General features: G+C 40.6%; 1 protein-coding gene across 1 annotated transcript in view; it reads right to left on the bottom strand.

Annotated features, from left to right (window-relative positions):
* Positions 1-298: 298 nt before the first annotated feature.
* Positions 299-14,162, bottom strand: part of LOC120045829 (stromal cell-derived factor 1-like) — a 31,510-nt gene continuing 17,646 nt past the window's right edge. The window contains exons 3-4 of the mRNA XM_038990761.1: positions 6,332-6,415; positions 299-573 (exon numbers count right to left, since the gene is read on the bottom strand). Coding sequence (XP_038846689.1) covers positions 546-573; positions 6,332-6,415 — 112 coding nt within the window. The 3' untranslated portion in view covers positions 299-545. The remainder of the gene's footprint in view (positions 574-6,331; positions 6,416-14,162) is intronic.

Genomic DNA, 14,162 nt, shown 5'->3' with positions numbered 1-14,162 from the left:
ACTCCCCCACCGAGGGACACTCGAAAACGAGGGGGAGGGCTAAGGGTAGTATGTTCTAGTGGCTCTGCCATGCATGTGTGAACACCTCCATGCCCCTTGGATCTTTCCCAGAATGTACTGTTGAACCTTGTACACTCCCCAGGACAAGCTGATAAAGTTGGATTGAGGCTTGAATCCTGTCATGAATCCTTCCTCTCTCACCATCTCAGCCCCATCAATGCGTACTTTAAGCCCAGTCCTAACTCCTGAATGACAGAGAAGCCGGTGGCCAAAACAGCAACAAAAAATTGCTCTTTACTGATGAAATAGTATAAGAAAAAATGGTATATACATAATTGATAAAAACATACACTCACACAGATATAATTGCACTTGGCACTAGCAGGGGTGGAGTCTATAACGGGTGCAGGTGGTGATGGTAACAGGGGTGGTGGTTTTGGAAAGCCGTGGGTTGGATAAGTGCTGTTCAGCGTGCGTGACGGGAGAGTACATATTACAAGCTACACGTCTCATGTTACATATCTGTTGGTCTTCCTGCAGGCTCTCTAGTTGGTCTGCTTGGATTTCTTCATCCTGAAAGAACAAAACAGAGTATGAATATAAGACAGTTAACAGAGCCATCAATTTTTTTCCTGTTTCCTCCCTGTGAGTTCAGGTCAACCACTTGACTGTTGTGCCACTGTATTTAGATTAATGACTTTGTTTTAGTTATAGTCTGCCTCCCAGAGTTATACTTGTCACATCTGCTACACCCTCTGGTGGTCATCCGGTGTCCTCTTGACCTGCAGTTCTCTCTCTCTCTTTAAAATGTGTGAAGATGTGTCTTCAGCATAATTTGAAATTCACGAGTAAAGATTTGCATGGACTCATTGTGTGCAATAATATTGTTGAACATGATTTTTGAATGACTACCTCATCTCTGTACCCAACACATACAATAATCTGTAAGGTCCCTCAGTCGAGCAGTGAATTTCAAACACTCATTTAACCACAAAGACCAGAGAGGTTTTCCATTGCCTCGCAAAGAAGGGCACCTATTGGTAGATGGGTAAACATAAAAAAGCAGACATTGAATATCACTTTGAGCATGGTGAATCAATACCGCCAGTCGCTACAAAGACACAGCCGTCCTTCCTAACTCTGTTGCCGGAGAGGAAGGAAACCTCTCAGGAATTTCACCATGAGGCCAATGGTGACTTTTAATCAGTTAGAGATTAATGGCTGTGATAGGAAAAAAACTGAGGATGGATCAACAATATTGTAGTGACTCCACAATACTAACCTAAATGACAGAGTGAAACGAAGGAAGCCTGTGCAGAATAACAAATATTCCAAAACATGCATCCTGTTTGCAATAAGGCACTAAAGCAAATAAAATGTGGCAAAAAATGTACTTTATGTCCTGAATACAAAGCATTATGTTTGGGGCAAATCCAACACATCACTGGGTAGCATTCACAATATTTTCCAACATGGTGATGGCTGCATTATGTTATGTGTATGCTTTTCATTGGCAAGGACTAGGGAGTTTTTTGGGGGGATAAAAAATAAACTAAATAGAGCTGGGAGACAGTCACCTTTTCAGCAGGACAATAACCTGAAATCCAAGGCCAAATATACACTGTAGTTGCTTAACAAGATGACATTGAATGTTCCTAAGTGGCCTTGTTAAAGTTTTGACTTAAATCGGCTTGAAAACCTATGGCAAGTCTTGAAAATGGCTGTCTAACAATGATCAACAACAAACTTGACAGAGCTTGAATCATTTTTAAAAGAATGATGTGCAAATGTTGTACAATCCTGGTGCGCAAAACTCTTAGATTTACCCAAAAAGACTCACAGCTGTAACCGTTGCCGAATGTGATTCTAACATGTATTGACTCAGGGGTGTGAAAATGTATGTAAATTATATATATGCTGTATTTAATTTTCAATACATTTGCAAAAAATTCTAAAAACGTGTTTTCACTTTGTCATTATGGGGTATTGTGTGTAGATGGGCGAGATTTTTTTAATTTATTTTTTTAAATACATTTTGAATTCAGGCTGTATGACATCAAAATGTGTAATACAGAGTCTTGCAAAAGTATTCATCCCCCTTGGCGTGTTCCCTATTTTGTTGCATTACAACCTGTAATTTAAATATATTTTTATTTGGATTTCATGTAATGGACAAACACAAAATAGTCAAAATTGGTGAAGTGAAATGACTTTTTTTTATTGTTTCAGTATAATAAAAAACAGAAAAGTGGTGCGTTCATATGTATTCACCCCTTTCTATGAAGCACCTAAATAAGATCTGGTGCAACCAATTACCTTCAGAAGTCACATAATTAGTTAGATTGCACACAGGTGGACTTTATTTAAGTGTCACATGATGTCAGTATATATACACCTGTCCTGTAAGGCATGCAATACAACAAAACAAGGGGCACCACCAAGCAAGGGGTACTATGAAGACCAAGGAGCTCATCAAACAGGTCAGGGACAAAGTTGTGGAGAAGTACAGATCAGAGTTGGGTTTTTAAAAAATACCAGAAACTTTGAACATCCCACAGAGCACCATTACATCTATTATTAAAAAATATAAAGAATATGGCATCACAACAAACCTACAAAGAGAGGGCTGCCCACCAAAACTTACGGACCAGGCAAGGAGGGCATTAATCAGAGAGGCAACAAAGAGACCGAAGATAACCCTGAAGGAACTGCAAAGCTCCAAATCAAATCAGCGGAAATTGGAGTATCTGTTCATAGGACCACTTTAAGCCGTACACTCCACAGAGCTGGGCTTTATGGAAGTGTCCAGAAAAAAATAAGAACACGTATTCCCGATGACCGAGGTCAAAGTAAAGGCAAAGTCGAGAACACATATACATAACATATAGGTAGCTATATTTATAACATAGATGGTAATTGAATGGCATAGATGGTAAATGAACTTGACATCATGTCAGAGCAAGATTTGTGCTCATGTTTGAGGAAGTTTGAATTATGTGGGTGCGTCTCTAATTAGTATTCCTCTCTTAACCCTTACAGAGGAAGAAAACATATACAGTGGGGTCCAAAATTATTGACACCCTTGTATTGACACCCTTGATAAAGAGCTAAAATGAATGTATAAAATAAATAAAATACTGAGCTTTATACCATGGCATTGTTGAATATTCATTTCTGATTGTCTTGAAGGGCATTCTAGAGTGTGCATTATTTCCCTCTAACACACGGCATTATTTCCCTCTAACACACGGCATATCAGCACAGTAGAATTCAATGGCTATAGTTCATTCTTCTTTCATTCTTTCATTCTTAAGCTGCTTGAAAGCAAATGTCGAATAAAAAAAAAAATATATATATTTTGTTTTATTTAAAATAAAATAAAATAGTTATCGAAATACATTTTCATAACAGCAAGCTAGGACTGATGGTTTGGTTACCACGGCAACTACAGTAGCTATCTAGTAAACTTGCTAGCTACTTCAGTAGATGTTGAATCCAATCAATCAAATTGATTTATGAAGCCCTTTTCAGCCGGTCACAAAGTGCTATACAGAAACCCAGCCTAAAACCCCAAACAGCAAGCAATGCAGATGTAGAAGCACGGTGGCTAGGAAAAACTCCCTAGAACATATTTATACCGGCAAATTAATTAAACTATAGCCATGGTAGGGACAATCAACTCAGGGTTCTATGCGATCTCTGGAAACTAATGCAACTACGTGGAAGGTCAGTTCCACTCTGCTAGCGTGTCGTTGGACACACCTTCCACGTCGTTCATTATTTTCCATAGAATGCATAGCCCCTCATTGATTATCCCTTACATAGTGCATGCAACAAAAAGAGGTAAAATAATATTATTTTGTACTAATACAATTGCTCAGAGAAAGAGATGTTGCTTCACAAAATGATTGACACCCTGTTTCCATTACCTTTCAAGGGACCCAGGACCAGTAGAAGCAAATAACCCCATAACATCAAAGATCCACCACCATATTTTAGAGTAGGTACCCAGCAAACCAAAATTGTTTCTGTGAAAGTTCCCAGAACATTCGTTAGTTTACAGCAAATGTTTTCATAACACAAAAACTGTCCAGGTGTGCTGGTGATTGTACAATGTTTGTATAAAACATTCGCCTGACGTTGCAAGAACATTCTCAGAACACATTTAGTCTGTTCTTTAAAAGGTTCCCAGAATGCTTCATTAGGTTGTGGGAACAGTCTGGTGGGAACATTTAGGGGACATCACGAACGATATATTCCCAAAACACAAAAACTGTCCATTCGTGTGGAGGATATTGTTTCTTTTAGGGTGCAAAAACATACGTGTTCAAGCTATCCTGAATGTGACCAGACCATCTGATTTAGTTCAATGTAAAATGTATTACTGTTTTTGTAGAGCAGTCTGTGGCTGAGAGCCCAATCCTAATCATTTCATATTTGCAAAGATAACTTTCCCCTGAATCATGTAGCCTAGGCCTATGAATGTCAATGGCAGACGTCCGTGAAAATTGGGATTTACACATGTATGCAGATCAATACCAGATTCGGCCATGAGCGTGTACTACTTTACTACTGTATGATTTGGAGAATTAAAAAAAATATTTATATTTTACCTTTATTTAACTAGGCAAGTCAGTTAACTTCTTATGGCTGCAGGGGCAGTATTGAGTAGCTTGGATGAAAGGTGCACAGAGGTTCCCAGAGTAAACGGCCTGCTCCTCAGTCATAGTTGCTAATATTTGCATATTATTATTAGTATTGGATAGAAAACACGTTTCTAAAAACTGTTTGAATTATGTCTGTGAGTATAACAGAACTCATATGGCAGGCAAAAACCTGAGAAGTTCCACTTCCTGTTTGGATTTTTTCTGGGGTGGCAGATTTTCAACCAAGCTCTCATTGAAATTACGGCGAGATATTGATGAGTTTTCACTTCCTACGGCTTCCACTAGATGTCAATAGAACTTTGTCTGATGACTCTAATGTGAAGGGGGGCCGACGGAGACAGGAATTAGTCACCACTGCCACAAGCTGACCATGCTTTGACCACGCGCGTTCACGTGATAGGCAGCTCCGTTCCATCGCTCAACTGAAGTCAATCTAATTCTCCGGGTTGGAACGTTATTCAAGATGTATGTTAACAACATTCTAAAGATTGATTCAGTACATCATTTGACATGTTTCTACTGACTGTTGGAACTTTTGGACATTTCGTCACGTTATAGTGGACGCGCTTTGTGACTTTGGAATTGTTTACCAAACGCGCTAACCAAAGTAGCTAATTGGAAATAAATAACGGACATTATCGAACAAATCAAGCATTTATTGTGGACCTGGGATTCCTAGGACTGCATTCTGATGAAGTTCATCAAAGGTAAGGAAACATTTATCATATATTTTCTGGTTTCTGTTGACTCCAACATTTGGCTATTGTTCTGAGCGCTGTCTCAGATTATTGCATGATTTGCTTTTTCTGTAAAGTTTTTTTTAAATCTGACACAGCAGTTGCATTAAGGAGAGGTATATCTATAATTCCATGTGTATAACTTGTATTATCATCTACATTTATGATGAGTATTTCTGTTGAAACGATGTGGCTATGCAAAATCACTTGATGTTTTTGGAACTAGTGAATGTAACGCGCCAATGTAAACTCAGATTTTTTTATATAAATATGAACTTTATCAAACAATACATGCATGTTTTGTCTGATAACATGAAGTCCTATGAGTGTCATCTGATGAAGATCAAAGGTTAGTGATTTAATTTTATCTCTATTTCTGCTTTTTGTGACTGTAATATTTCGCTGGAAAAATGGCTGTGCTTATTGTGGTTTGGTGGTGACCTAACAATCGTTTGTAGTGCTTTCGCTGAAAAGCATATTTGAAAATCAGACACTTTGGTGGGATTAACAACAAGATTACCTTTAAAATTATATAAAACACATGTATGTTTGAGGAATTTTAATTATGAGATTTCTGTTTGAATTTGGCGCCCTGCACTTTCACTGGCTGTTGTCATATCGATCCCGTTAGCGGGATGCAGCCATAAGAAGGACACATTCTTATTTTCAATGACGGCCTAGAAACAGTTGGTTAACAGCCAGGGGCAGAACAACAGATTTGTACCTTGTCAGCACAGGGATTCGAACTTGCAACCTTTCAGTTACTAGTCCAACGCTCTAACCACTAGGCGACCCTGCCGCCCCAGAATAGGGTGAATGACATTTTCAGGAAGACTGTAATTTTCTGTTACTCTCAGATACCATGTCTCTGTGTAGACATGAAGAGAATACTTTTTAGTTTACAGGTTCTCTCAAGGGGTTTCTTACTTGTTGAGGGCGTTATTCAGGTACTGCTGCAGCCACTTGGTCTCAGGGTTGATACAAACCTCCTTGTGGTTCTTCAGCTTGGCACTAAGAAGAGAGAAAAGAAAGAGGGGTAAGATTAATTGAGAGGGATGAGATTGATAGTTTCTGGTGCCCTGTTCCATTCCAGCACAGACTGGCTCAATTCCACCTCCATTCAAACCACATTTATGTGTAGTAACATGGAAAGCTGTGTATATGCACTGTTGAGGAGAGCTTGCAAGTAAGAATTTTACTACACCGTTTTACTGCACCTGTATCCTGTGCACGTGACCAATAAACGTTGATTTGATATCTAACATCTACATGCGCTTATCTCTTAAACCAACCCTTGAGCAACTGAGCTGCATTCAGACTTGGAGTTCTGAATGGGGGAGATATCTTTCTACATAAGCCATGGTTCTCGATATCTATATACAGTAACTGACTTAGTCAATAAACGTTAGTGTTACATAAATTGGCTGAACTCCACATTTCCTCCATATGTTTACCGGGTAAAGCTATGCTGGTCTGTCATCACCCCAGGTACATTCCATTGTTCTTGTGTGTGTTCCCCAACCCCTATCCTCACACACCATTATCATGTTATCACCCATCTGCCCTAGGCTAGAAGATTGAATTACCACTACCTTCTAAGTTTTACACAGTGACAACTGTGCATTTGGCTGTTTAGATAAAGAGATCCAGTCAATCTGTCACTCATAATGCTATCAACTAGTTAAAACCTCTTGACACTAGGGGGGCGCCATTTCGACTTTATATAAATTCGTTCCCAAATTAAACTGCCTCGTACTCAATTCTTGCTCGTACAATATGCATATTATTATTACTATTGGATAGAAAACACTCTCTAGTTTCTAAAACCGTTTGAATTATTTCTCTGAGTGAAACAGAACTCATTCTGCAGCACTTTTCCTGTCAGGGAGTGAGATTTCAGAAATCGAGGTCCCTGTTCTGAGGTCAGTTTATAAGTCCCCATGTAAGCCATCGGGCTACATGCACTGCATACGTCTTCCTCTAGATGTCAGTAAGCGGGGAGAATTTGAATGGAGTGGATTGCGCAATCTGGGGCCCTATATAAGACCGTGGAACGGAAGTACCGTTCTTTTCAACGGGGCGCCTGGCGCAAGAGGGACATCACAATGGCGTCCTGCAAAGCTTTCGTTTTAGCAGTTCTATATCTCCGGTCATGTTTTTATTCGTTATAGTTGTTAAAGACATCATAAGGTAGTTAATTTAAACCGACTTATAGCAGTTTAGATCAGTTTATTGCGATTTTCTGGGATTTCTTTGTCATGCGCTTTCACGAGTTGGACACCTCTCCAGTGGGTGGCTAACGTTAGCGGCTATTTCGACAGGACAAGAGGACATCTTTCAACCAAAAGACGATTGTTCTGGAGAAAAAGGACACCTTGCCCAAGATTCTGATGGAAGCTCAGCTAATAGTAAGCAGTCTTTATGCTGTTAATTCGTACTTATGTTGAATAATGTCAAATAATAATTCCGCCATGAATTATGGTGCGGTCTTGCTTTAGCGCACGCTGTATTGCGCAGTAACGTTAATTTTAAAAATCTAACACAGCGATTGCATTAAGAACTAATTTATCTTTCATTTGCTGTCCAATCTGTATTTTTTAGTCAAGTTTATGAATAGTTTTCGATTAGATTAGGTGCCTCTCCAAGATGGCGCCGGACAGATTGCTTGAAGTTTTGGCCACTAATCACATTGTATAACCACGATTTGTGCCGCTAAATACGCACATTTTCGAACAAACTCTATATGCATTGTGTAATATGATGTTATAGGACTGTCATCTGAAGAATTCTGAGAAGGTTAGTGAAAAAATTAATATATTTTGGTGGTTTATATGTTATCGCTATGTTTGGCTTGAATCAATGCTGTTGTGATGTTTGCTATTGTGGTATGCTAATATAACGCTATATTGTGTTTTCGCTGTAAAACACTTAGAAAATCTGAAATATTGTCTGGATTCACAAGATCTGTGTCTTTCATTTGCTGTACGCTGTGTATTTTTAAGAAATGTTTTATGATGAGTAATTAGGTAATACACGTTGCTCTCTGTAGTTATTCTAGTCGCTTTGGTGAGAGTTGTGATGGTGGCTGCAATTGTAAACTATGATTTATACCTGAAATATGCAAATTTTCTAACAAAACATATGCTATACAATAAATATGTTATCAGACTGTCATCTGATGAAGTTTTTTCTTGGTTAGTGGCTATTTATATCTTTATTTGGTCGAATTTGTGATAGCTACTGATGGAGTAAAAAACTGGTGGAGTAAAAAAAGTGGTGTCTTTTGCTAACGTGGTTAGCTAATAGATTTACATATTGTGTCTTCCCTGTAAAACATTTTAAAAATCAGAAATGATGGCTGGATTCACAAGATGTGTATCTTTCATCTGGTGTCTTGGACTTGTGATTTAATGATATTTAGATGCTAGTATTTACTTGTGACGCTATGCTAGGCTATGCTAGTCAGCTTTTTTACTGATGGGGGTGCTCCCGGAGCACCCCCATCAGTGCTCCGGGAGGAACTAGAAGTTAATTCCTCATCCCTATCCCTGTTTCCAGTGTTAAATAGTTCCCTGGGAGGAGATATGTTTCAGATGTAGCCAGGAATTCTACAGATAAACACATTAGAGAAGTGGAGATTTAAAGGTGTCACAGATTGTATTTACTGGAGAAGTTTAAGCATTAGGTTGTATTGGTTTTAATGATAGACAGTTCAAGATTGGTATTTAAAGGGATCCATGATCCATCCCCTCTTGCCCTTTGACGGAATAACCCTAACCATGTACCTATTGGCTATATCCAGAATAACCTGTGGCAATTGGTTTAGTCCAGAATAACCCTAATCATTTGCAGATGGGTCATGGGTTAGATCATGTGTCTCTCTGGCGGGGTCAGTGCTTGAAGTGTGTAGTACACATGTCCAAGATGGCATAGCAGTGGGGATGTCTGTTTTGATTGTCTTGTCCCGTCCCTTGCATATATCGTTTTTCTTCATAGATTTTATTTATTTATTTAAAATCAAATTTTCCATCTACGGACTGAACATACTCTCCTGCAACCCGCCTCACCCAATGTGGTATGGATCTGATATTTTTACACTTTTGAACCGGAAACCTTCTGAAGCTAGCCAGCTAACTAGCTACAAGCTAGGACTCAGTTAGCCACTGCTAGCGGTCATCACCGTTAATAAACTCGGACTGCCAGCTTCAGCCCGGGCAACTCTTGCCAGGCTGTACAGTGTGATATCTACCCAGAGCATATCGGACTGCTTTTCTCTACCACATCTCCAAATTCCTACCGCAAGCTCTGAACCTTTACTCCAGATCATCGCAGCTAGCTAGCTGCTATCCGAGTCGCTACTCCTGTCTAACGTCTCTGTCCCGAAGCAAGCACCAGTTAGCCTGGAGCTAGCCCCTTCTCCTGGCTAGCTGAAGAATTCCATCAGATAATTCCTGAGCTTCAATACCTCTTCTGCCAATTGGCCTGGACCTTTTGCTGCCGACACGGAGCCCCGTCGATCCATCACGACTGGTCTGCCGACATAACAGTCCGAGGGGGTTTCAGACTCTCCCATTGCGACGTCCCCCTGAGGCCCATTTGCAAGCATGCTTCCAGCCCCGGCCTGCTAGCTGTCTGAATCGCCGTGCCTCCAGCTCGCCTAGCTACTCAGTGGACCCTATGATCACTCGGCTACACATGCCTCTCCCTAATGTCAATATGCCTTGTCAATTGCTGTTTTGGTTAATAATTTTGTCTTATTTCACTGTAGATTCTCCAGCCCTGCTCAATATGTCTTAGCTAGCCCTTATGTTCCACCCCACACACATTCGGTTACCGCACCTGACTTAAATGGTGCCTTTAGAGACAAAACCTCTCTCATCGTCACTCAATGCATAGGCTTACCTCCACTGTACTCACATCCTACCATACCCTTGTCTGTACATTATGCCTTGAATCTATTCTTCCGTGACCAGAAACCTGCTCCTTTTACTCTCTGTTCCGAACGCACTAGACGACCAGTTCTTTTAGCCTGTAACCGTACTCTTATGCTACTCCTCCTTTGTTCCTCTGGTGATGTAGAGGTTAACCCAGGCCCTGCAGCCCCCAATATCACTCCCATTCCCCAGGCCCTCTCATTTTTGTTGACTTTTGTAACCATAAAAGCATTGGTTTCATGCATGTTAACATTAGAAGCCTCCTCCCTAAGTTTGTTTTCCTCACTGCTTTTAGCACACTCCCCCAACCCAGATGTCCTAGCAGTGTCTGAATCCTGGCTTAGGAAGGCCACCAAAAATCCAGAAATTTCCATCCCTAACTATAACATTTTCCGACAAGATAGAACTGCCAGAGGGGGCGGAGTTGCAATCTACTGCAGATATAGCCTGCAGAGTTCTGTCATTACTATCCAGGTCTGTGCCCAAACAATTTGAGCTTCTACTTTTAAAAATCCACCTTTCCAGAAACAAGTCTCTCACCGTTGCCGCTTGTTATAGACCCCCCTCGGCCCCCAGTTATGCCCTGGACACCAAATGTGAATTGACCGCCCCCTATCTATCTTCAGAGTTCGTACTGTTATGTGACCTAAACTGGGACACCACGGCCATCCTACAATCAAGTTTGAGGGCATCTATCTCACAAATCATCAAGGAACCTACCAGGTACAACCCTAAATCCGTAACCATGGGCACCCTCTTAGATATCATCCTGACCAACCTGCCCTCTAAATACACCTCTGCTGTCTTCAACCAGGATCTCAGCGATCACTGCCTCATTGCCTGCGTGCGTAATGGGTACGCGGTCAAGCGACAACCCCTCATCACTGTCAAACACTCCCTAAAACACTTCAGCGAGCAGGGCTTTCTAATCGACCTGGCCCAGGTATCCTGGAAGGATATTGACCTCATCCCGTCAGTAGAGGATGCCTGGTCGCTCTTCAAATGTGCTTTCCACTCCATCTTAAATAAGCATGCCCCATTCAAAAAATGTAGAACTAAGAACAGATAAAGCCCTTGGTTCACCCCAGACTTGACTGCCCTTGACCAGCATAAAAATATCCTGTGACGTACGGCATTAGCATCGAATAGCCCCCGCGATATGCAACATTTAAGGGAAGTCAGGAACCAATATACTCAGTCAGTTAGGAAACTAAAAGCTAGTTTTTCCAACAGAAATTTGCTTCCTGTAGCACAAATTCCCAAAAGTTAAGACACTGTAAAGTCCATGGAGAACAAGAGCTACCTCCTCACAGCTACCCACTGCACTGAGGATAGGAAACACTGTCACCACCAATAAATATACGATAATCAATAATTTCAATAAGCATTTTTCTATGGCTGGCCATACTTTCCACCCTGGCCAACATCTCAGCACCCCATGCCGCAACTTTCCCCACCCCCCACCCAGTTTCCCATTCATGTAAATCCAGCCAGCAGATGTTGTGAAAGAACGGCAAAATCTGGATCCCTACAAATCAGCTAGACAATCTGGACCCTCTCTTTCTGAAATGATCCGCCTAAATTGTTGCAACCCCTATTACTAGCCTATTCAACTTCTCATATCGTTTGAGATCCCCAAAGATTGGAAAGCTGCAGCGGTCATCCCCCTCTTCAAAGGGGGAGATACTCTAGACCCAAAATGTTATAGACCTACAGTTGAATTCGGAAGTTTACATACAGTTAGGTTGGAGTCATTAAAACTCATTTTTCAACCACTGCGCAAATTTCTTGTTAACAAACTATAGTTTTGGCAAGTCGGTTAGGGCATTTCTTTGTGCATGACACAAGTAATTTTTCCAACAATTGTTTACTGTCAGATTATTTCACTGTATCACAATTCCAGTGGGTCAGAAGTTTATCCTATCCAATACATAGGCTAACTGACATAATTTGAGACAATTGGAGGTGTACCTGTGGATGTATTTCAAGGCCTACCTTCAAACTCAGTGTCTCTTTGCTTGACATCATGGGAAAATAAAAAGAAATCAGCCAAGACCTCAGAAAAAGGAAATTGGACGTCCACAAGTCTGGTTCATCCTTGGGAGCAATTTCCAAACACCTGAAGGTATAACGTTCCTCTGTACAAACAATAGTACGCAAGTATAAACACCATGGGACCACGCAGCCATCATACCACTCAGGAAGGAGACGTGTTCTGTCTCCTAGAAATGAACGTACCTTCGTGAAGAAAAGTGCAAATCATTCCCAGAACAACAGCAAAGGACCTTGTGAAGATGCTGGAGGAAACCGGTACAAAAGTATCTGTATCCACAGTAAAACAAGTCCTATACTGACATAACCTGAAAGGCCACTCAGCAAGGAAGAAGCCACTGCTTTAAATCCGCCATAAAAAGCCAGACTACGGTTGGCAACTGCACATGGGGACAAATATCGTACTTTTTGGAGAAATGTCCTCTGGTCTGATGAAACAAAAATAGAACTGTTTGGCCATAATGACCATCGTTATGTTTGGAGGAAAAAGGGGGAAGCTTGCAAGCCGAAGAACACCACCCCAGCCACGAAGCACGGGGGTGGCAGCATCATGTTGTGGGGGTGCTTTGCTGCGGGAGGGACTGGTGCACTTCACAAAATGGATGGCATCATGAGGAAGTAAAATTATGTGGATATATTGAAGCAACATCTCAAGACATCAGTCAGGAGGTTAAAGCTTGGTCGCAAATGGGTCTTCTGAATGGACAATGACCCCAAGCATACTTCCAAAGTTGTGGCAAAATGGCTTAAGGACAACAAAGTCAAGGTATTGGAGTGGCCATCACAAAGTCTTGACCTCAATCCTATAGAACATTTGTGGGCAGAACAGAAAAAGTGTGTGCGAGCAAGGAGGCCTACAAACCTGACTCAGTTACACCAGCTCTGTCAGGGGGAATGTGTCAAAATTCACCCAATTTGTTGTGGGAAGCTTGTGGAAGGCTACCCAAAACGTTTGACCCAAGTTAAACAATTTAAAGGCAATGCTACCAAATACTAATTGAGTGCATGTAAACTTCTGACCCACTGGGAATGTGATGAAAGAAATAAAAGCTGAAATAAATAATTCTCTCAACAATTATTCTGACATATCACATTCTTAAAATAAAGTGATCTAACTGACCTAAAACAGGGAATTTTTACTAGGATTAAATGTCAGGAATTGTGAAACTGAGTTTAAATTATTTGGCTAAGGTGTATGTAAACTTCCGACTTCAACTGTATATTTTACGGACACAGTATATTTGACATTAGTTATCTTGGTGTTTTTAATCCCACACTTCAGCTCCACTCAACCCCTCCCATCTATTTCTGAACACGATCCAGTTTTAATTATATATATTGCGATATATTTTTCAACTGTGCAGTGATGTTTCACAAAAGTTCTAAACCTTTCTATTCTCATAGTTTCTACAGATTGTAAATTAAAGATGAACATATTTGCTGACATTATTATATTATTGATTGATTATGATTTTTCAAATGACCCAGCAGTGCTATTAGCTCCAGAGTTAGCTCCAGATAGCCCCAGATAAATGTTGCAATTCTTCAGACATTACTGAACCTGTGACCAAAAACAATCTACATATGGACAGCACCAAATCAAATGATCTAATGATTCTGTCTCTTCGCAGCAAAATCTCCAGAGGTGGGATGGTTGTATCTCCCATATAAACTCAGCAAAAAAAGAAACGTCCCTTTTTCAGGACCCTGTCTTTCAAAGAGAAATTCGTAAAAATCCAAATAACTTCACAGATATTCATTGTAAAGGGTTT

This window comes from Salvelinus namaycush, chromosome 4 (assembly GCF_016432855.1).
Source record: "Salvelinus namaycush isolate Seneca chromosome 4, SaNama_1.0, whole genome shotgun sequence".
NCBI lineage: Eukaryota > Metazoa > Chordata > Actinopteri > Salmoniformes > Salmonidae > Salvelinus > Salvelinus namaycush.
This window is presented reverse-complemented; position numbering and strand designations above follow the sequence as displayed.